This window comes from Trichomycterus rosablanca, chromosome 7 (assembly GCF_030014385.1).
Source record: "Trichomycterus rosablanca isolate fTriRos1 chromosome 7, fTriRos1.hap1, whole genome shotgun sequence".
In the NCBI taxonomy this organism is placed as follows: domain Eukaryota; kingdom Metazoa; phylum Chordata; class Actinopteri; order Siluriformes; family Trichomycteridae; genus Trichomycterus; species Trichomycterus rosablanca.
In genome coordinates this window covers 25,497,796-25,520,833 of record NC_085994.1, presented here as the reverse complement: position 1 = coordinate 25,520,833, position 23,038 = coordinate 25,497,796, and the positions used below count along the sequence as shown (strand labels likewise).

At 39.4% G+C, this 23,038-nt stretch overlaps 1 protein-coding gene across 2 annotated transcripts in view; it reads left to right on the top strand.

The window, feature by feature from the left end:
- Nucleotides 1-23,038, top strand: part of mib2 (MIB E3 ubiquitin protein ligase 2) — a 171,960-nt gene that overhangs the window by 118,391 nt on the left and 30,531 nt on the right. For both annotated transcript variants that reach the window (XM_062999171.1, XM_062999170.1), the window contains exons 5-12: nt 2,715-2,909; nt 3,974-4,116; nt 6,939-7,046; nt 9,121-9,225; nt 14,044-14,206; nt 14,718-14,851; nt 19,214-19,362; nt 21,640-21,796. In XM_062999171.1, the coding sequence (XP_062855241.1) occupies nt 2,715-2,909; nt 3,974-4,116; nt 6,939-7,046; nt 9,121-9,225; nt 14,044-14,206; nt 14,718-14,851; nt 19,214-19,362; nt 21,640-21,796 (1,154 nt within the window). The remainder of the gene's footprint in view (nt 1-2,714; nt 2,910-3,973; nt 4,117-6,938; nt 7,047-9,120; nt 9,226-14,043; nt 14,207-14,717; nt 14,852-19,213; nt 19,363-21,639; nt 21,797-23,038) is intronic.

Sequence of the window (23,038 nt, the reverse complement as noted above, 5' to 3'; positions counted from 1 at the left end):
TTAAGCAGACAAAACATGAATCAGACATCAAACTGTCTGCAATCAAATTAAAGTCAAAGTAAATGTAAGGAACACTGTATTTTTATTTTATTTGCATTTTCCATACTGTCCCAACTTTTTCTGATTTGGGGTTGTATTATTTGAATGGACATTTCTGATTTAAATTGCCAGCTCTGAATTTAGCCATGAAAAAATTATTGTGCCAGCATACTGCTGCTTTAGCGGACTTTGCTTATTAAGGAAGCTTAAGGTTAAAGGATGTTGTCTTGCGGTTGAGCCAAAACTTTTAATTATCCCTTAAAGTGACTGGTGGCGTCTGAGTAACAGACGTCTTACCAAAAAAGGCATGTCCTTCTGTTCATAGATCTCTGGCTGTTTACTCCCAACAAACATTTGCTTCGGGTGCCAAAGACTACAAGTCTAAAAAGACTAAATTTAGCTTTAGTAAACTGTACAGGAATGAAGGCTATTAGTGATTATTATTAAATCATTAGTTGACATTTCTGTCTTTACTGGGAAATGATTTTGACACAGCTCCATGCTTACTGTTTATTTACTGTGAGAAAAGAATAGCTATCATTTTCTTGTGGGTATTACTAGACAGTATGAAGAGTACTTTTATCTCTTTTTCTCTCTGTTTTTTTTTCTTTAATAATGACTTTGATGCTGAATGAGTCAAAATGCCCATGTTGTGCTTGTAAAATGTGCCTGGGGGCTGCTGGTGACAATTGAGCTATCTTACAGTGTGTGAAAAAAATAACTATAAAAAAAATAACTTTTCCTGTGCTTTTTTTTGTTAACCAGGATATTCAGTGCCTTTTTACATTCTAATAGGTTCTTAACTACATTTAGTGCTAAGGTTCTAGTTAGTTCAATGTATTTTTTAAGATTTTAAATGCTTGTACATGTGTATAGTTGTGTTTAATAGTAGTCAACTGTGGTTGGACTACTCAATGCTAAAAGTCTTAATAACTGTAGTAGCTTAGCAGTTAAAACACACTGGGTGTGTTCGAAAACCTAGTGAGCTCTCTACATAGATAGCATTTTACGTTATCTTACACGCGCTCCCGAGAAGTAGGCTGTTTGAATTTTTAGATGCCTTAATATGCTGTCTACTAAGTCACCTTAAATCTGAACGATATTTTGACAGAAGAACAAGGGAGCATCCGATGCTGCCTTAACGGTGAAGGCGATTCCAGCATTCAGTGCAGCACAACTTTTCTTACAAAAAAATTAAAACATGGCAGACGGTGCAGAGAAACAAGTTATTTTCAAATGTAAATAAATTATTATAAATTTTTAATTTGTATAAACTTGCATAAGTGTCATTTATTTGCAAATTCGGGCTTGTCAGCGAATTTAACCATTTTTGGTACACGGAGGGAGATGTTAGTTGAAATGCTAGCATGTTGTGCTACCCCATCCCATTGGTTTGAATGGCATGAGGCTAACTGCGTTAGCTTAGTATGCGAAAACTGATCGCAAAGTAGCGCGTTTGAATATTCTGCCTTATAAGTCAATGACTTATTAGAATCCTCTCTACTTAGGCAGCTGGCTATGTAGGCAGTAAGACAGCAAGGCAGCTCACTAAGTTTTCGAACACACCCTATATGGCCAACAGTATATGGACACCCCTAATTATTGAGTTCAGGTGTTCCAGCCACTTTGCTTATTGGTATATAAAATCATATGACATTCACAGCTCCCGGAACTTCTGCGGTGTACACATAGCCCTGACCTCAGATTCACTGAACATATTTGGAATTGTTTTCCAAATTGTCTTCTGTTTCAAAATCACTGCTTGACATTACCAGTGCTCTTTTGACTGATTGGTTACAACTTGCCACTGATTTTTTTCTGAGTGGAGACTGTATTAGCTGCAAAAGAGCTGGGGAAGGGAATAATGACCGTATAGTAATGCACATGGTTTTGGAATAGAATGTTAAACAAGCTCTTGGTAAGGTGTCCACATACTGGCCATACACTGTATTTCGATTACCTACCCTGACTTACACCGACTAGGCATAACATTATGACCACTGACAGTTGAAGTGAATAACACTGATTATCTCTTCATCACAGCACCTATTAGTGGGTGGGATATATTAGGCAGCAAGTGAACATTTTATCCTCAAAGTTGATGTGTTAGAAGCAGGTAAAATGGGCAAGCGCAAGGATGAGAGTGATTTTGACAAGAGCCAAATTGTGATGGCTAGACGACTGGGTCAGAGCATCTCCAAAACTGCAGCTCTTGTGGGGTGTTCCCGGCCTGCAGTGGTCAGTATCTATCAAAAGTGGTCCAAGGAAGGAACAGTGGTAAACCGGCGACAGAGTCATGGGCAGCCAAAGCTCATTGATGCATGTGTGGAGCGAATGCTGGCCTGTGTGGTCCGATCCAACAGACGAGCTACTGTAGCTGAAATTGCTGAAGAAGTTAATGCTGGTTCTGATAGAAAGCCTCAACGGGTCAGGGCTGTTTTGGCAGCAAAAGGGGGACCAACACAGTATTAGGAAGGTGGCCATAATGTTATGCCTGATTGGTGTATAATTCTGTGAATTTCCATTTTTAATTATTAGTCTTAAAGAAAATTGAGCTTTGTAGATTTGATGTCTTGGTTATTTTAACCCTTCAATCCTATAGACACATGTAACGCTGTGCTGAGATCACTACCTTCTGGTCTATCTGTTTCTCTGTTGTTTTTTTTAATGAGCAGGAGGAGAGGGGAAAATTGGGAAGGTGGTTGATATCCGTGGCTGGGATCAAGAATCAGGACGTAGTGTGGCCAGTGTCACCTGGTCCAGTGGCACGACCAACGTCTATAGGATGGGTCATAAGGGCAAGGTGGACCTCAAATATGTCTGTGATGGCCAAGGAGGCTACTACTACAAGGAGCACCTGCCTAAGCTAGGTGTGAATGCAAAAAATTGGGGCAACAGTACACTTTAAGTTCTTGAATTGTTGTTGATTTGGGTACTCATTTAATTATAACAGTTGCGTAAATAAAACAAAAAAGCAATACACCTTTGCAGGGTTAGAGCACAGCACCTACATGCTATATATAGTGTATTACTTGCTGTTGTGGCAATAGTATATACGATTTGGGCTCTAAATGTCATTGAAGTAATGTGAAACTGTGTTTAAATAATTGGGGATTTGTAAAACATTTATTACAGAAATATTTACTCAATCTATTACTTTTAGGCTAGGTATATAATTAAACACTAATTAATAAATAATCCATTGGCCTGTACATAAAGAATATCACTCATATTATTGGTGCCCTGTGTGAGGACTATCATACCTACAGTGTCTAATGCAAGTCATATCACCCACATTACTACTCCCTGTATGAGAAGTATTAAAAATGCATAACTTATAATGTACTTTCTGTACATTACAGTTACCCTGTGTGACAAATAGCATCTACATTAAAGATGCCTCTATATGAAAAAGAACAACATCAATACTGAAGGCCCATGCAAAGAATGGCAACTTAATAACTGGCTCACTATGTGACAAATAGCAACTATATTACTGATGCTGGGCTCTTGGGTGGTGCCACGATAAATAGTTCTAGCTCACTACCACCAGGATCCAGAGTAAATCCTCAGTGGTGCTATCAGGCAGTTGGACATCTACATACAGACATGATTGGCTGTGTCTGAGGTGCAGGGATGGTTGAGGCCTCGCGATGGATTGGCGTCCTGCTCGGGGTGTGTTACTGCATTGTGCCCACTGATTAAAGGGAAAACTTGTTTTAGATACTAGATATCTAGATAAAGCGGTGGTATGAATTGGAATTACAGGTGGCCTGTGTGGTAAATTATTTTACAGTGTTTTATTATTTATTGTTAATTATTATTTGGCCCAGAACATTTTCAGGTGTCAGGGTCAGAAAGTGGCTGCTTTGTTCAGGTAGTACTGATGTTGACCTATGTACACGCACTGAAGATGCTCTACATTTCTGATTAGGTGAACATGCAGAGCTGCAGCGACAGGAGAGCTCAGACGGTCACACGTTCCAACAGGGCGATAAGGTAAAATGTCTGCTGGAGGTGGACATCCTCAGGCAGATGCAGGAGGGCCACGGAGGCTGGAATCCTAAAATGGCCGAGGTAAATAACCCTAATAAGAGTCGCAATCATCCAAAAACAAAATGGATTCATATTTAGTTGCTGCATATAGCATTTAAAATTTAGTTCATTTTTTAAAAGATATTCCTGAACTATTCTTGAATGGCTGATTGAAATGTATTGGGTTGGTATTTAAATCCAATTTTTACTGCAGTGGAAAAGTCTTTTAAAACAAAGACCTACTGCCACTCATGTGGCGCAGTGGTTAAAACACACGCTGGAACCAGAGCTGGGATCTCGGATATATCGTATCGTATCGAATCTCAGCTCTGCCTACCGGCAGCTACCGGCCACATAAACAATGATTGGCCTGTTGTTCAGATATGGGCAGGACTAAGCCGGATGGGGTCTCTGCTGGCTGATTGATTGTGCCTGCACAGAGATGAGAAAAGAGTGCTCTCAGTGTGTGTCCTCTTCTTACACAACGCTGAGCTGCACTGCACTCGTCAAAGTGCAGGTGATAAAATGCATACGGCATGCTGCCCACGTGACGGAGGGGGCGTGGGTTAGCTTTGTTCTCCTCAATCAGAGCAGGGATCGGCATTGGTGGAGAGGAAGCAGGATGCAATCGGGCAATTGGACGCGCTAAAAAGGGGAGAAAAAGGGGAGAAAATGCATAAAGAAAATATATATATAAAAAAACCAAAAAACCGAAGACCTACTAAAAACTTCCAAAACATAAACTTTCAACATCAGAAAACACTTAAGTTATTTAAGCATGCTGCTTACAGGACCACACAAATGTTTAGATATTTGACAAAATTGACAGGTCAAATCTTATTTGTGTAGATTGCTATTATGGAAAGATGGGCGTTTACCAGGGTGTTTGAAATTGATAAAAATTTAAGCATGCTAATATATTCTGGTCATTTAAATGTTAAAAAGATGTTACCAAGGCATTTTTTACTGGCGAAAACAATAAAGACAACACATTGAAGTTGTGTTTAGTACTAGTTTATGTGGTTGGACAGTGTAATACTAAATGACTGAATAACTGTTTTAGCTTAGGGGGTAAATACACTATATGGCCAAAAGTGTGTGGCATCCATTCTAATTATTGACTCCAGGTGTTCCAGACATATCCGTTCCTTAGAGTTGTATAAAATTATATGAAATTTACAACTCCAGGAATGTCTGGGGCCTGCACAGTTTGATTTCATGCCTACTTATTAATGTTAAAGAGATGTTACAAATATGTTTTGTCTGTGTGTGCATGAAAAAACTAAGACCACATACAAAAGTATTAATTTTTTTATACAACCCCAAATCAGAAAAGTTGGGACAGCATGAAAATATGCACGCAAATAATAAAAAACACAGAGTTTCTTACATTGACTTTTATTTGATTGCAGACAGGATGAACCTGAGATATTTCACGTTTTATCTGCTCAACTTCATTTCATTTATTAATAAACATCCATTCCTGCATTTTAGGCCTGCAACACAATTAAAAAAAAGTTGGGACAGTAAAGCTTTTACCACTTTGTAAAGTTGCCATTCCTTTTCACCACACTTAAAAGACATTTTGGCACAGAGGATACCAAGCGATTTAGTGTTTCAGCTTTTATTTTGTCCCATTCTTCCTGCAAACACGTCTTAAGCTGTGCAACAGTACGGGGTCATAGCTGTTGCATTTTTCGTTTCAAAATTCTCCACACATTCTCTATTGTCTTGTTGAAAAATGCATGAACGTCCCTGGAAAAGATGACGTCTTGAAGGCAGCATATGTTGCGCTAAGATCTTAATGTACTTTTCTGCATTGATGCTGCCATCACAGAAGTGCAAATGACCTTTGCCAAGGGCACTGACACAGCCTCATACCATGACAGACCCTGACTTTTGGACTTGTTACTGATAACAGTCTGGATGGTCCTTTTCATCTTTGGTCTAGAGCACACGGCGTCCATTTTTTCCAAAAAAGACCTGAAATGCTGATTCATCTGACCACAATACATGTTTCCACTGTGTGATAGTCCATCCTAGATGCCTCCGAGCCCAGAGAAGTTGATGCTGTTGATTCTGGACATGGTTAACATAGGGCTTCTTTTTTGCACAGTAAAGTTTTAAGTTGCATTTGTGCATGTAACTCTGTATTGTAGTGCTTGACAAAGGTTTTCCAAAGTAATCTCTTGCTCATGTGGTTATATCAGCTATTGTTGAGTGGCGGTGCTTGATGCAGTGCCGTCAGAGGGATCGAAGATCACGGGTGTTCTACTTAGGCTTGTGCCCTTGGCCTTTACACACTAAATTTCCTCCTGATTCCTTGAATGGTTTAATGATATTATGGACTGTAGAGGGAGAAATATGCAAATCCCTTTCAATCTTTCTTTGAGGTTCATTGTTTTTAAACATTTCAATAATTTTTTTTTTTCCGCATTTATTGACAAACTGGAGATCCTCTGATCATCTTTGCTCATCAAAGTCTCAGCCTTTCCTGGATGCTGCTTTTGTACCAAACCATGATTACAATCACCTGTTGACATCACCTGTTTGGAATCACATCATTATTTCGTTTTTTCACCTCATTACTAGCCCTAAATTGTCCCCGTCCCAGCTTTTTTTGGAATGTGTTGCAAGCCTGAAATGCAAGAATGGATGTGTACTAACAAATTAAATGAAGTTGAGCAGACAAAACATGAAATATCTGTCTGCAGAACATGTTTTTATTTTATTTGCATTCTCCATACTGTCCCAACTTTTTCTGATTTGGGGTTGTATATTAATTTTAAAGAAATCTGAAAAAAACAATTGGCAGAATTTCACAGGAACCTCTTAAATAAAGTTTTCTGGGATGTTTTCTATAGTACATCTGCAGAATCGGGACAGTGCATAGGATAACAGATCGAGGGGATGTCAGAGTGCAGTACAGCAACAATATACGCTGGACCTTTCATCCAGGCGCCCTGACTAAGGTAAGCAGATTTAGACTCAATTACATAAGTTTGATTTTCATGCAACCTTTTATGACTTTGCTAAAAATAAAACATGATGCAGTTTGAAATTGGCATAGTTTTGCAAAATTAGCTAATGCAGTATGTAATGAAATAGACAAATAGTGATAGAAAGTAAATGGCAGATCAGGTGTGTGACTCAGTATATTGAGGATGTACAGTGTGTCGAGCCTTGTAATGAGTTCTGGTGTTTTAGTCACACCCATTGCTAACAGGTATATAAAATAAAAATAAAAATATATAAGAATAACATGGCCAGGCCGCTCAGGTGGCGCAGCGGTAAAATACGCTAGCAAACCAGAGCTGGGATTTCGAATACATCATATCGGATCTCAGCCCTGCCATCGGGCTGGGTGGCTATATAAACAACGTTTGGCTGTTGTTCATCCAGGGATGCTGGGAGCAGGATAGGGACCTCATAACTGCACAGAGTAGAGCAGGGGTGTCAAACTCATTTTCACCGAGGGCCACATCAGCATTTTGGTGGCCCTCAAAGGGCCGATTGTAACGTATCCTGCTGTGATTGCAGTCACATTGCTGTTTTTCTTGGAGGCTGAATTCTGCATTTACATTGTTCTACTTTACCACAGACACGGCCTCATAACACAAGAGACGCACCGGTTTCTCTTCCTGAAGCACAAACTTCTTTTCACTTTCATTAAATTTCCTCCTCATGCTTAATTTTCTTAATTATTTTTTTGTACATTTTAGGATCATGTGTAAATATGTGTAACATCATCTACTGGTGGGATGTGTCACTTTGCAGGTCACAAAATCAGCATGCATTTTGAAAGATGCAGTTAATTTAGGATTTTACAGTGTATTTTTAAGACAATCATTCTGCCCTCATTACTGATTGGCATTAGAACTCTCCTCGTGCAGGTGAAAAGCTGCAGTCGGGTACTGCTTACGTGTCGGCGGGGGCATGTGTCAGTTCACTCTCCTCAATCAGAGGCGGGGGTCAGCACCAGTAGAGAGGAAGCGTAACGCAATCGGGTAAAAATTGGACGCGCTAAAAATGGGGAGGAAAAGGGAGAAAAATGCATAAAATAAAAAAAGAATGAAATAGCCCTTTTCTCGTTTAACCATAACTGTGCTTTTGTGCACCAAGCATGTTCCATAAAGACATAGTTTGACCTGTAAAGAACTCCAACCTCAATCCCATTAAACACATTTGGAATGAATTAGGGTTTTCTCATTCAACATCAGTGCTCGATTTCACAAATACTCATTTGACTAAATGGCTACACGTTCCCACAGGCACCCAAAATCTAGTGGAAAGCCATCACAGAAAGGGTAGTGGCAAGTCCATGTTAATGCCCATAGTTTTGAAATGGAAGGTTGGATAACCAAATGGTCAGGTCCACATACTTTTGTAATTTTAGATTAGCACCTTCTGTTTAGTATATAGCATATTCACAGAGCTGTTATTCATAATAACAGCAGTAATTCAGTTTTTCTTTGGGCTCTGAAAATTAAGAAAAAAAGGAAGAAATCATTGTTATAGCACTCAGTGGGAGAGGCTGGGTTACACTGCATATGTTTTCTTGCTGCCATATTATTCTCAAGTGGGCAAGGATATTAAATATATCTTCTGTTTCCTCCCAGGCCTCTCAACTAAATTTGATTTCAGTGTAATTCATGATATACTATACCATGTGAGCAGCAGACCTAGCAGCTTCCAGTTCATTTTTCATTTTACAAACACAATGTTCCTTTATTCTAAAAGCTCTGTTTTAGGTTTACAATTGTATGCCGTTTGCATGGTGTCTGTTCCAATCGGAGTGATTATTTTCCTGTTATATAGCTTGATTATATCTGTGAGTCACAAACAGAGCATAAACAGACATCCATATCTGTTGTTCCTTAAGATAAACACATGGCTGTACACTCTGTATCACTGATTAGCCGAATCCCAAGGCAGGTTTAGCCATATGATATTTATAGAACTTGCTTGTCTAACAATAGAGCCTTACCTCTAGATGCCCTGTGCTTTCTGCTAAAGCTCTTTCTATTTATGTATCTGTGAGTCTAGGTGAATATGTTTGCAGTAGGCGAATTTGTGAAGGTACTGGAAGACATGGAGACTGTGAAAAGATTACAAGCTGGGCATGGAGAGTGGACGGACAGCATGTCACCTGTATGTTTTCAATTAATTCTATCCATTTTAGTTATTTTCCTATTTGCATTCAAATGAATAGTACTCAAGTATACACAAAAGAGAAAATAGGTCAAATTGCCAAGACTTTATAAACATGTTTTTAACTAAGACATACTGTAGGTTTATAGGTATTACTAGTGTACCACTCACTATACATGCTTAGTTTGTGCAGCGTTTATATGGCAACACACAAAGTGCACTTCTTACACACATGACAGTGTTAGAATTTTAGTGATTTTTGTAACTTCTCTGGGACTGAATGATTAGAGCACCTACCTCTTTGTCCAAGGAAATTTGTACAAATTTAGGTTCTTTCATAGGTTTATTCTGGATTAGGAGGGCCAACTCTGTATTTTTGCCCATGGTTTACGTTAGGCCATATAGTCTAATACATATTTCTTTTAGAGATGTCTTCTTATCCCCAAAGATTACATACTGAAGCTTTAAGTAGGTTTTTGGCTACTTTAACCACATCTTCAAGTCATAACTTACTTACACACCAAATTAAGTAAAATGCTCTTTGGTGGTAGTACTGTCCAAAGCAGACATTATTGGCTATGTCTGGGTGGCAAAGCAGACATTATTGGCTATGTCTGGGTGGTCGGAGCCGTGTGATGGATTGGCACCATGACTGGGGTAATTCTGCCTGCCGCGACCTTGAACAGGATAAAGCAGCTGATGAAAGTTTAAGTTTGTGATGATTAAATAAACAAACACTAGTAAACTTAAGATTTTTAAAGATGTGTTCTATTTTTGCATTTTCCCTCTTTTTTTCTTTCAATCTGGTTTGAGTACAGTATCGTACACTACTATCCGAAAATCAACCATTCCTCGTGTAGGCGCCTCAACAAGCCAGCAGAGGCCACAATTGCAACAGCATTAAGAAACCCATGCAAGCTTTTTTTCCCCTCATGCTCAGCCAGTTGTGCCTAAGGCTGGACGGTATATGACAAATATCAATATATTCAATATTACTTTTTACACAATATTGAAAATGCCCATAGTATGCCTAGGATTCACAGCTTACCATTTGAGAATGATTAAAACAGAGCACAAAAGCGCATGAGCGGGTGGGCACATGCATGCAGCTACATGCACACACACACACACACACACACACACCACGTTGGCCCACCATTATCAGTGTGTGCCGCTGTACTAATTTTCCCCACGTTCATTAAGCTCATTCAGGTCTACCTCATTAATAACTAATAAGTCAGGCAACTATGGAGTGGCTAACTAAGTGGCTAAGATTTAATACCAAAAAAGACGTAGTTCAGTTGTCTGGAAATGGTTCGGCTTCCGTAGGGATGATGTGTAGCAGAGTAGAGCTTTGTGCAAAATATGCAGTAAATATTCTGTAAATATTCAAAAAACATTTACGGAAAAGTGGATTTTATCCCTAATGGAACAACACACGGGTAAATTCTTAATTTAAAGAAGAGAAGCTCAGGTAAGAAGTGGTTATGATTTTTTGTTGCTGCTGTTTACCGTGCACTTTCATTTTCCAAAGATAGCAAAGCATTATCAAATATTGAACTTTTTCGGGATTATTTGATGCTCATTTATTTAAAGTAAAACGGACAGCACAAATGTGATCTCCACCAATGCCGATCCCTGCTCTGATTGAGGAGAACAAAGCTAACCCATGCTCCCTCCGACACGTGGGCAGCATGCCGTATGCATCTTGTCACCTACACTTTGACGAGTGCAGTGCAGCTCAGCGTTGTGTCTAAAGAGACACATCCTGAGAGCACTCTTTTCTCATCAGGCACCATCAATCAGCCAGCAGAGGTCGTAATTTCACCAGTCATGAGAGAGAGAGACCCCATCCGGCTTAGTCCAGCCCATATCTGAACAACAGGCCAATCATTGTTCATGTGGCTGCTCAGCCTAGCCGGCAGGCAGAGCTGAGATACGATACGATGTATTCGAGGTCCCAGCCCTGGTTCCAGCGTGTGTTTTTACCGCTGCGCCACCTGAGCGGCCCCTGCTGGTTTGTTTTATATAAATACTGTCAATATGAATACAAATACAGCCTTGTAATAATACAAAATATAAACACTGTAATTAGTCAGAATTGATCAGAACTACAATGTTTTGTATTTTTAAGACAACTTATAAACAAAATAAGCTAAAATTATTTACATTGCTAAAAAGTAGACACTTTAAGCTTTTAAATCGAACCTTATTTACCAGCAAGGGATATGTTGACAATGTAAACCTTACTGATATTAATTATTGTTAATTTCTGTGCTCGTATACGAGCATTGGCCTGCCATTGTACTTTGTTAAGTTTACATAATATCGTATCGTATATCACCGCTTCTCAAAAGCATATTAAGATATTAGTTTTGTTGGGTTTTTTCCCAATTTCCCTTTCCAAACTAGTCGTATCCAATCACCCGATTGCATTATGCTTCTTCTCTACTGATGCTGATCCCCACTTCTGATTGAGGTGAGTGAAACTGTCACACGCCCCCTCCGACACGTGCGCAGTAGCCAACTGCATCTTTTCACCTGCATGAGGCAAGTTAATATGTGGATTAGCTTTGTGTACGGAGAGCCACACCCTGTCCACATTATTCCTTGACTCTGTGCAGGCGCCATCAATCAGCCAGCAGAGGTTGTAATTGCATCAGTTATGAGGTTTCTCTCTGGCTTTCCGCCATGTATGAACAACCGATCGTTGTTCATATAGCTGCCCAGACAGATAGCAGAGCTGAGTTTCGATCCGATGAGTTTGAAATGTCAGCTCTGCTAGCGAGTTTTACCGCTGCGCCACCTGAGCGACATGAGTTTTTTAGTCATATGGCCCAGCCCTAGTTGTGTCTGTATAGACACCTGGCCGGTTGATATCACAGCTGAGATTCAAACTTGAGCGCTCAAGACCTAAGCCCCACATAATTCAGATATTTTAATTACAGTTCTTATTCCTAGTTACTAAACACAGAAACCATGTGTTGTCATAAATATGTTGTCATATCCATCACAACTATAAGCTAATTAAATCTGTTAATTAAGGACAACATCTCAGCTGTTACATAAATATCACTTTCCAACACCACTCTGTTCTGCAAGTTTGATGACAAAGTTTACACATTCTAATGACTAAGAGATTAAATCCCCTTGTTTTCATTTTTTTGTGTACATTTTTATTATTTTATTATTAACTTGGAGGATTTATAAAGCCACCATGTTCATATTTTTAATAACACACTTTAGACCTCTGATTTCATTTCTTATTTTGTTTTTAGTGGAGAAGAGTGATGGAAGTCATGTTGTGCTTAATGTCAGTGGTCTATTTGATCTGCTGTTTTTTTCTTTTTTAACTGCTACACATACTATGAAGTTTAACTGCTACACATACTATGAGGCCAAAACGTTGTGAAAATATTACACCAAAACTTCACATCCAGAACGTTTCTGCTATTTTCCATAGATTTTCCATAGTGACTACAGGGATTTACCACAGTTCAACTAGATGAATTTGAGAGGTTGGCCACCATGCTGGGTAACATGAGCTGGCCTAACTCATCACAAAAGTCTTAAATGAGGGTTTGAGGTCAAAGCTTGTGCAGACCAGTTTTTTTCACACTAAACTTGGTGAAACAAGATGAAACGAGATGAAACAAGAAGAACGTTCCTGTAATATCTGTAAGATTAAAGCACAATTATCTATAATGACATTGTATTTCTTTTACTGAATTAGGGAGCCCAAACTATGCATTTTCATTTTCATCAACTGCTTTATTTTGGTCAGGGTCACAGCAGGTCCAGTTTTACTGCATTATAGGGTGCAAGACAGGAATACCCTGGACAGGGGCTTCCACCAACCCACCTCTCCTAAACATAGCCATTTATGTATGTGAAGACTGGCCAATAGCACTGCAAAGATTTGAACCTGGATCTCTAAAACATCTTTGGGGCATCTCCTTTATGCAGTTTGGAATGTTGAGTTTTCGCTGGGCAGTGGAAGCTTAGTGGTGAAAATACTTTATAAGTCATCAGAAGTTTTCTGGTTCAAGGTCCACCACAGCCAGGTTGCCATGTTTGGGCCACTGAGCACCCTTAACTCACATTTGCTTGCATTGTATTTGTTTAGGTTTATGTTTTTACTTTAAACCATGTGAATAATTGTGCTGGGACTAAGGACACTGTTAAAATCTTCTGCTGCACTTTGTTATATTTTGCACTTACAGTAGATGCTACTTACAGTAGATAATATTCAGCCCCCTTGACTTTTTGCACACTGTATTGGGTTGTGGATTTGCTTTTAAATTAATATAATAATCTACAATTTATCACTCATAAAGATGAAGCAAATACAGCTTAATATTTATTATCCTTACCCATAAGCTACTGCTTTTTAAATTGTGTCCATTCAAAATCAAATCCACACAATAAAGTGTGAAAAAATTCGAAATCTACTAGATATGCACCAGACGTTTTTATTGGCGGACTGCAGAAAGACCAAGCTAGCATGTGTGTAAGGCAGTCTGTAAAGCAGCATAAGTTTTTCCACAAGGTGTAAATATTTAGACTTATTTAAGAGAAAAGTTTACTTAGCTTGGAGGGGGCATCTTCATATTAATGGTCATTAATAGCTTTTGGCCATGTAGTGTAAATGGACTAGCTTAAGTCCAGATTAGGTGCAATTAAAAATATCACAAATATTGAACTAAGGATTGTCTGATAAAACTGGAGCTAACAATTGACAGTTTTTGATGCATGAAGATAATTATGTTTGTGCTCAACTTACAACCTGTGTGTGTCCGTACGTCTGTGTTTTGTCAGGCTTTGGGCCAAGTTGGCAAGGTTTTGAAAGTGTATGCGGATGGCGACCTACGTGTGGCATTTGGAGGACAGACGTGGACCTTTAACCCAGCCTGTCTTTCGGCCCAGCCCGGTGAGGTGGATGCCAATCTGATGACTGCTGAGAATCCCAATGAATCAGGATGTAAGGACTTCAGGGAGTCAGGCAAAAGTCTAGTCTGCACTACCAAAGTGCTACTTTGCTCTTGTGTCTTTATTTGTCATTGTTTATTTATGGATTGCCAGTACATCTGCATTTATTTTTTTCTTAATTTCTGTTCTATATCAACAATTTTGTCTCTGTATAAACTTATTCGTTGTTCTGTTTTTGCATGATTAAAACAATGTTTGTGTTCTCATCCATAACTGCTTTCACCCCCTCTATGGATGGATGGATTCCAACTCATTTTTCCACTTAAGCTTTTGTAACCTGTTAAGATGTGTGTTTCATGTCAAGCGAACTCACTCGGTCTCTGCTCATGCATAAGTATGATTCATAGTGCCAAGAGCATTGAGGCCACTTGTGCATGGGGACATTTTGACTCATTCATTTGGCTTTCTGTTGAGCTTTTTATCTCATAGCAGGAATTTGACTTGTCCTCCCTGTAAGTTCTGTATTAAATGAACTCTTTCTTTCATTTTCTTATCCTGTGCAGCTATGGTTATTTCAGTCCTGGAGAAGCTGCTGTCTCAGTCCACAGAGCAGGACAATCCAGGGCGCCTAGTCATTGAGGCTGCACATGGCAGTGTTGCTAAGGTCCGCGAACTAGTTCAGAAACATCCAGATAAGGTGGGTGCCAATATTACATTTTTTATTACATTTACTACCAAATCTTGTATTTGCACATCATTATTTGTGATTACATTTTGATTTGTTTGATTTCAAAAAGTGGCAAAGTTATGCCTCGTTCACACTTCATGATTTTTGCCCAGATTTTCACTGGTCGCAGCTACGTGACAGCTCAGAGGCAACTCGGCATTTGCCCTCAATTGCTATGTGTGAACTGTTCAATGACTCGATCCGAGCACATAAAATATCTAGCATGTTAAATATCTGGACCTGTCGCAGACTCAAAATTGTGTAGTGTGAAAGGCGTTGCGAGTGGCAGCGAGTGCTATATAGAACTATAGCCAATGAGAATGCAGGATAAGGGACAAGGGGAAACCCGGAGGTTTGTAAAAACATGGGACAGGGGCATAATATGATTTCTATCAGAATACATGGGCAAACCCAAAAGCTTTACAGTATTTTGTGATCTGTTAGTCCACGCCAACTCACTACAGAACAGACAAAATCCCTGTTGGTCGTGTAGCCAAATCCACTCGGATTCCTTTATTTTTCCTACTTACTTTTACACTACATATCAACGCATTTTGATCACTCGCTTATTGCTGATGTGCATTTTTGGACATGGTATCATTAAACCCCTCGTCACTTCTTGCAAGTGTTTTCGGGACAAAACGTAGTATGGGAGACCAGATAGACTTCCATGAGATTCCTCATGGTGATAGATGGTGTAGTGTGTGACCCCCTATCGCCGATTAGTCGTGTAGTGTGAAATACACAAAGACTTAAAAGACTCCCAATTGCAAGAGATCCAGTTGTGTAGTGTGAACTGTACAGCGATCTGACGACTTGGAAAGTCGTGTAGTTTGAACTTGGTATTAGCTAACAATTGTGCCTTCTGTTACACAGTTTACACTAATTAAAAACAAAATAAGAGACCCCATGCAATGGCAAGGGTTGCAGGAGTGCACAGCGAATTTGAATATTTCCAAATTCCAAGTGAACACAAAAGTCACATCCAAACTTATTTTGGACATGTTATGAAAAGAACCAGTTTATTAGAAAAGACATTTATACTTGAAAGAGTTGAAGGTAAAAGGAGAAGGGGATGGCCAGCAACAAGACGAATGGATACAGTTAGATGAACAGTTAAGAAACAACATAAGAAACATTGTTTCTAATTCTGGAGAAACAATATCCATTTGGTCTAGGGATGTCTGGCCGATCAAGGCATTTTTTAACTGATCGGTATCGGAATTACAAAGGCCGATCCTAAGCCGATCCTTTGTTTTACGTCAGCATGTCCGCTGTGTGGAAATACTTTAAATTGGAAAGTGAAACAAGTCCAACAGCGAAGTGTAATGTCTGCAATGCGAGCGTTTCACAAGGCGGTAGGAGCAGAGCTTTGTTCATTACTGTAGAATTTTACTATTTATATGGTGTGTGAGTCAAGGATCACACAAAACAACGTAGTGATGCACTTGCTTAATAAAGAAATAAATACACCGTATATTCACAAATTGTCGGGAGCATAACACTTTATTAACTTTTTCTGTTACGGTACCGAATAGCGGACAGCTAGAGTCATCGCGTTAGCCATGCACTATGGAAGCCCCAAAGGGTCAAAACACACTCACTTTGCGTAGAAACGTCCATCAAACCATTGTCACAATACAACCACAGAAAAGCAAGTGCGGTGGCTCATAAGAAACAAACCAGATATCATTTAACCAAAGGATCTACCGATACGGCACCTAAAAAATAAACACTCAGTCGAATACAGCGAGTTTATTTTTATATGATGAAAAATAACACGCCACTAACACGGCAGAGATGCTGATTTTCCTCAAAAAGAACCCTCACTTTATTTTGAGTGTTCTAGTTTTACTACTACAATGCTGCACTAAGGGTTAAAAATAAAAGAACATTAAGCAATAGCTTGGATGCAGGCAATTTTTTTCCTCCAGCACTGCAGAGCTATTCAGTTGTTAAACATATACAGTGGGGGAAATAAGTATTTGATCCCCTGCTGATTTTGTAAGTTTACCCCTTACAAAGACTTGAACAGTCTATAATTTTTATGGAAGGTTTATTTTAACAGAGAGAGACAGAATATTTCTTTGCCTCCAAACACGGCGAGTGGAGTTGATGCCAAAGAGCTCAATTTTGGTCTCATCTGACCATATCACATTCTCCCAAGCTTTCTCTGAATCATTCAGGTGTTCATTGGCAAACTTCAGACGGGCCTGTACATGAGCCTTCTTGAGCAAAGGGACTTTGCGGGCACTGCAGGATCTCAATCCATTACGGCGAAGTGTGTTACTAATGGTTTTCTTGGTGACTGTGCTCCCAGCTCCCTTGAAATCATTGACAAGCTCCTCCCGTGTAATTCTGGACTGACCTCACCTTTCTCAGAATCATTCTTACCCCACCAGGTGAGATCTTGCATGGAGCTCCAGATTGAGGGTGATTGACTGTGATCTTGTACAGTGGTCTCTTTCTCACCAAGCTTCTTGCTGATGGTCTTGTAGCCCATTCCAGCCTTGTGCAGATCTACAATCTTGTCCCTGACGTCCTTTGATAGCTCTTTGGTCTTGCCCATGGTGGTCGAGAGATTTGAACGGAAGAAACTGATTCTGTGACAGGAGTGTTTTATACAGGGACAGGACTAATTTGTGTGCCTCATGGGCACATAACCGGTCTGTGGGGGTCAGAATTCTTGCTGGTTGGTAGGGGATCAAATACTTATTTCCCTTAATTAAATACAAATTAATGTATAACTTTTATTTAATGTTTTTTTTCTGGATTTTTTGTTGATATTCTGTCTCTCTCTGTTAAAATAAACCTTCCATAAAAATGATAGACTGTTCAAGTCTTTGTAAGGGGGTAAACTTACAAACTCAGCAGGGGATCAAATACTTATTTCTCCCACTGTACATTGGATTAATTTGAATAACTGTAATGTACTTGAAGTGTGCACTGTGTGAACAGTATTATCTAGTTCTTATCTAGACAATATCTAGAAAATACAAGTATCGGTTTGAGACGGTATCGGATCGGGATCAAAATTAATGATCGGGATCGGGATCTGGAACAAAAAAACGTGATCGGGACATCCCTAATTTGGTCATCTTTATATGGGAGCCTAAATCAACATGATGACACTTAACACTATTCATTTGATCACCTCCATATTTTACATTTACATTTTACATCTTATCCAGAGTGACTTACAAAAGTGCTTTCATAGTAGGCATTACCTTACTCAAGTTTAAGTAGACAACAGTCCAAGAATGTAAATCTGCTAAAACCCTGTTAGAACCATTTTTTTTGCAAGAAATGAATAAGATACTGTACATCTTAATACAGCTTAAGTGCTTAGTAAAGAGGTGGGTTTTTAATCGTCTTTTGAAGACAGCGAGAGACTCAGATGTTTGGACAGACAAGGGGTAGCTTCGGGCTGGTCCATTTTTGGCTTGAGCATCAGTGTTTTAAACTGAATGTGGGCAGCTACAGGAGGCCAGTGAAGAGAATGCAGAAGTGGGGTGATGTGGCAGTGTTTAGGTTGGTTAAAAACCAGACGAGCAGCTGCATTTTGAATAAGTTGCAAGGGTTTAATAGTGGACATAGGAGCAAGTGACTGGACAAGAATCTGAGTGGCTTAAGTGGAGAGAAATGGCTGAATCTTCCTGATGTTGTAGAGGAGGAATCGGCATGATCTTGCCATGTTGGCTACATGAGAAAAGAAGGTCAGCTGGTTATCCAGGACAACACCAAGGTTTCTTGGTCTAAATATGGAAGTCTAAATCTACCTGATGACACTTAATACTACTACCTGGGTTGAGGTCTGGATTCTATGAAATTCAGTAAATTCATTTCCATTAAATTAATTTCCTTACAAGCATTTTATCCTTGGAGGCATTGAGCCTTTTCAAATGCCTTTTCTAAACTGTTGCCACAAAGACTAACATTTTTTGAAGAACATTGTATACTGAAGCATTAATATTTTGTATTACTTAAACTAACAGATCAGGTGGTCATTAACATTCCCAGACTTTTTTTTTCCTCCTCCACCAAACTCCTCCACCACAGTTTATAGCATGCTGCAGTGTTCTTGTACTGGATGTCAAAGCAAAATTGGTTACTCCAAACAATATTTCCACATACTGACATTTAAAGTCTGATGGAGCTGTCATTTACACCATGTTAGCAGAGGCTTGTCACTTGTGAGTTTTTGTTTGTAAGATTTGCTCAGCTATGAATTACCATTAGCTATAGGCTTAATTTTAGTCATGCATCGTCCCTCAGTAAACAGTAGTAATCTAGTTGAAAAGCTGACTGATTTTTTAAACAAAATTTTTTTAGGTGGATATAAAGAACCAGGGAAAGACAGCGCTTCAGGTGGCTGCTCACCAAGGTCATGTGGAAGTTGTGAATGTCCTGTTACAAGCCAACAGCAGCATTGAGACCAAGGACGAGGATGGAGACGCAGCACTGCACTACACAGCATTTGGGTAAATGGTCTTCCCTAAGCTGATTTATTTTTATTTTGTCATACTGTTCTTGAGTCTTTGGCATACATTTAATGAAGATGCTGATAAAGAAATTAAAATGCACAAACACTCCCATCTAGGGCTGGGTATCGCCACCAATTTCCTGGATCGATTCGATTCCGATTCACCAGGTCCCGATTTTCGATTCGATTTTCGATCCAATTTCGATTCAACACATTTAGGCATATTTGAGTTACATTAACAGGTTTTGTTTACATATGTACAGATGTTCAGAGAACGAATGTGATAATTGTACAAAGAACACTCATTATTAAAAATATTTGTGTATTTTGTTTACATAAATAATTAATCCAAAACAGAAAACAGTAACATTCAACAGCCAGGTGTATGTTTACATTACATTTACAATGTTGTAGCATGTCAGACAAATGAAATAATAATAAAAAATGAATGTTACTGTTTTCTTCCATTTGTCTGACATGCTACAACATTGTAAATGTAATGTAAACATACACCTGGCTGTTGTACAGCTTATGCCAAGTTTACACTACACGACACTCTGATTAACACGTGGTCACTGTAATGTTCACACTACACGACTGATCGGCGATGGGGAGTTTTACACTACACCATCCATCACCAGGGGGAATCACAGGCGAGCTTCTCTGGTCTCCAAAACTACGTTTTGTCACGAAAACACACGTGAGAAGTGATGAAAGGTTTAATGATACCACGTCCAAACATGCACATCAACAAGTAGCGAGCAATCAAAGTTTGTGCGCTGATGAAATAAATGAATCTGAGTGGATTTGGCAACACGAGCAGCATGGATCGTTCTGTAGTGAGTTGGAGGTTAATAAATATTTTGTTTTGTAGAGAACGATCTCGCGTGTGCTGATGTATTCTGATAGAAACTATATTGCGCTCCACCACCTGTTTCCAACCTCTCCCCTGTGTTTCCCCTCGCTGTTTCTCACATTGATTGAGAGCCGAGTTTTGATCGCAGAGCGAACACCGAGTTCCTCCCGAATCCAGAGCCGAGCGAAAATCAGTGCAAAAAGTTGTGTAGTGGTCATAACTTGAGCTTCTGCCATGCTAAACTGATGTGCAGGTCAGATCTCGTTGCATGAAAAAACAGTGGCTGGTCACGCGAAATGAAAGGGGGTAACAATAGTAATAGATTTCCGTGTGCACCGTAAAAAGGGGCGTATTAAAAAAATCGATCTCGCATTTATATGAATCGATATCGGAACGTTCAAATAAAGATCGATTAAAATCGAAAAATCGATTTTATAAACCCACCCCTACTCCCATCATTCTCTTCTCTTCTGCTCAGGACTTTTTTAGAGTGACTGTTGGGGTCTTTTTTCCCTTCTTTTTTTATTTTTATTTTTTTTAAATATTTTACTTTATGCATTTTTCTCCCATTTTTCTCCCTTTTAGTTCGTTCAATTGCCCGATTGTGTCATGCTTCCTCTCCACCAATGCCAATCCCCGCTCTGATTGAGGAGAATGAAGCTAACCCATGCCCCCTCCGTCACGTGGGCAGCATGCCGTATGCATCTTGTCACTTACACTTTGATGAGTGCAATGCGGATCAGCACTGTGTACGGAGAGACACACCCTGACAGCACTCTTTTCCCGTCTCTATGCAGGCGCCATCAGTCAGCCAGCAGAGGTCATAATTGCATTAGTTATGAGAGAGTCCCTATCCGACTTTTTAATATCCCACCCCTATCTGATCAACAGGCCAATCGTTGTTTGTGTTGCTGCTCAGCCCAGCCGGCAGGCAGAGCTGAGATTCGATACAATGTATTTGAGATCCCAGCTCTGGTTCCAGCGTGTGTTTTTACTGCTGTGCCACCTGAGCAGTGTCTTTTTTACCTTCTTGTCCAAGACTTTTTATTGCTCAGATACCCAATCTGGTTATGCCAGTTTTCTCCATTACAGAATGACTGAGACCACTGTGGTTTTCAGTGATACTTTTTATCTCCTCTTCCCCTTATCTATACATTGCCATAATTGGATCACAGGGATTCACACACCGTGGAAATTGTGGACCATAGATTCTGGTGTGTAACTTTCTGAACTATGCAACCAGTGGACTCTGTTTGAGGTTCAGGCATGTCCCAAAAATACTTAAGGCAAACAGCATGCTTCCAAGTTGATCTGGAAGCAAAATGTGGTTCTACTTATTAGCTTCCTATAATATAATATTTTGTTCATGTATTGTGTTTACTTATAATATGTGGATGTGTGTGTGTGTGTTTTGTGCAGAAACCAAGCAGAAATAGCTCGTCTGCTTCTTAGCAAAGGGGCCAATGTCAACCTGCTGAACAACTCTATGTGCACGGCACTTCACATTGCTGTCAACAAGGGCTTTACAGACGTCGTAAGAGTGCTGATGGAGCATTCAGCTGATGTCAACCTACAGGTACGCAGTCTTTCACACACACTTTTGTTTTGTAACAGATTTGTGGTAATTAAAAAAACTAATACAACAGCAAAATATGCTGCATTATAAAACTTAGATCATTCTATTTATCTAAATTGAATTTAATAACCCTTTAAAAACAGACCCCTGCTCTTGCTGGGCATGCAATCAGCAACAAACGTCAATGGAGATTAAGAATGCTGATTTTTTAAAAGAACCTCAATCTTGCATTACCTGAGCCTATGGTAAAGCTTACTTGAATGTCAACAGTGAACTAGATTATCAATTGAGGCTCTTTTGGCTGAATGGGCACAAATTCTCACAGATATAGTTCAAAGTCTTGTGATAAGCCTTCTGAGCTGAGTGGCTGTCAGTTTAGCTGTAAGGATTTTATACAAGTCACTCTATTTTAATACCATTTGTTTTTCAAATGGGATGTCCAACAAGCTCATGTTCAGCTGTCCAAATACTTTTGGCCATATAGTGAATGTCAAATAAGAAACAAATTACAACCCAATCAGTGCATAATTACAAATAACCTAGTCTATAGATAATTAAACTCTAGCGCACCACTGTTGAGATACGGCCGGACAGGCGCCTACACAAAAATGTTTGGCTATGTCGACGCGATGGGTGGCCGAAGCCCTATGATGGATTAGCGCCATATCCAGTGAGTGTTCATGTTTTGCACCTATTTTGTGGGTGGTCTTTAACATACTTGTTGATCTTAGAAAAATGGGCTATTTATCTTTGTCGAAAACCTCTGATAACAAATCTGTGCCACCTGAGTTACTGAGATGTAAAAATAGTTCAAGCGGCTCATTTCTTTTTAGACAAATGCACTTACATCCAGCTGCCGTTTACTGGGTCAGAAAGGTAAGTGTTAGGAAAAAACTGGAGGTGTTGCACCTGCACTTCGGCTGCTTCTGTTTAGCATATACTTTTATATAAAGAGTTTATGTCTGTTCATGTTAATAGTAAATGCAAAGGAAATGGTAAACCTGCAAGTAGTAGAAATGGCAGTCATACTTATATGTACTTATACAGTGGTACCTTGTAACCCAAAGTCCCCTAAACGCAAAATCTTTGAAACTTAACGCCCTTTGTCGAGAAATTTGTACCCTTAAACTCAATGTTTCCCTTAAACTCAACATGTTCCATTTGTTTTATAAAAATTTATTTATTTAATTTCCAATTAACAATGAACAGTTGCTTTGTTCAGCGCTTGGCTTGAGCGGTGCG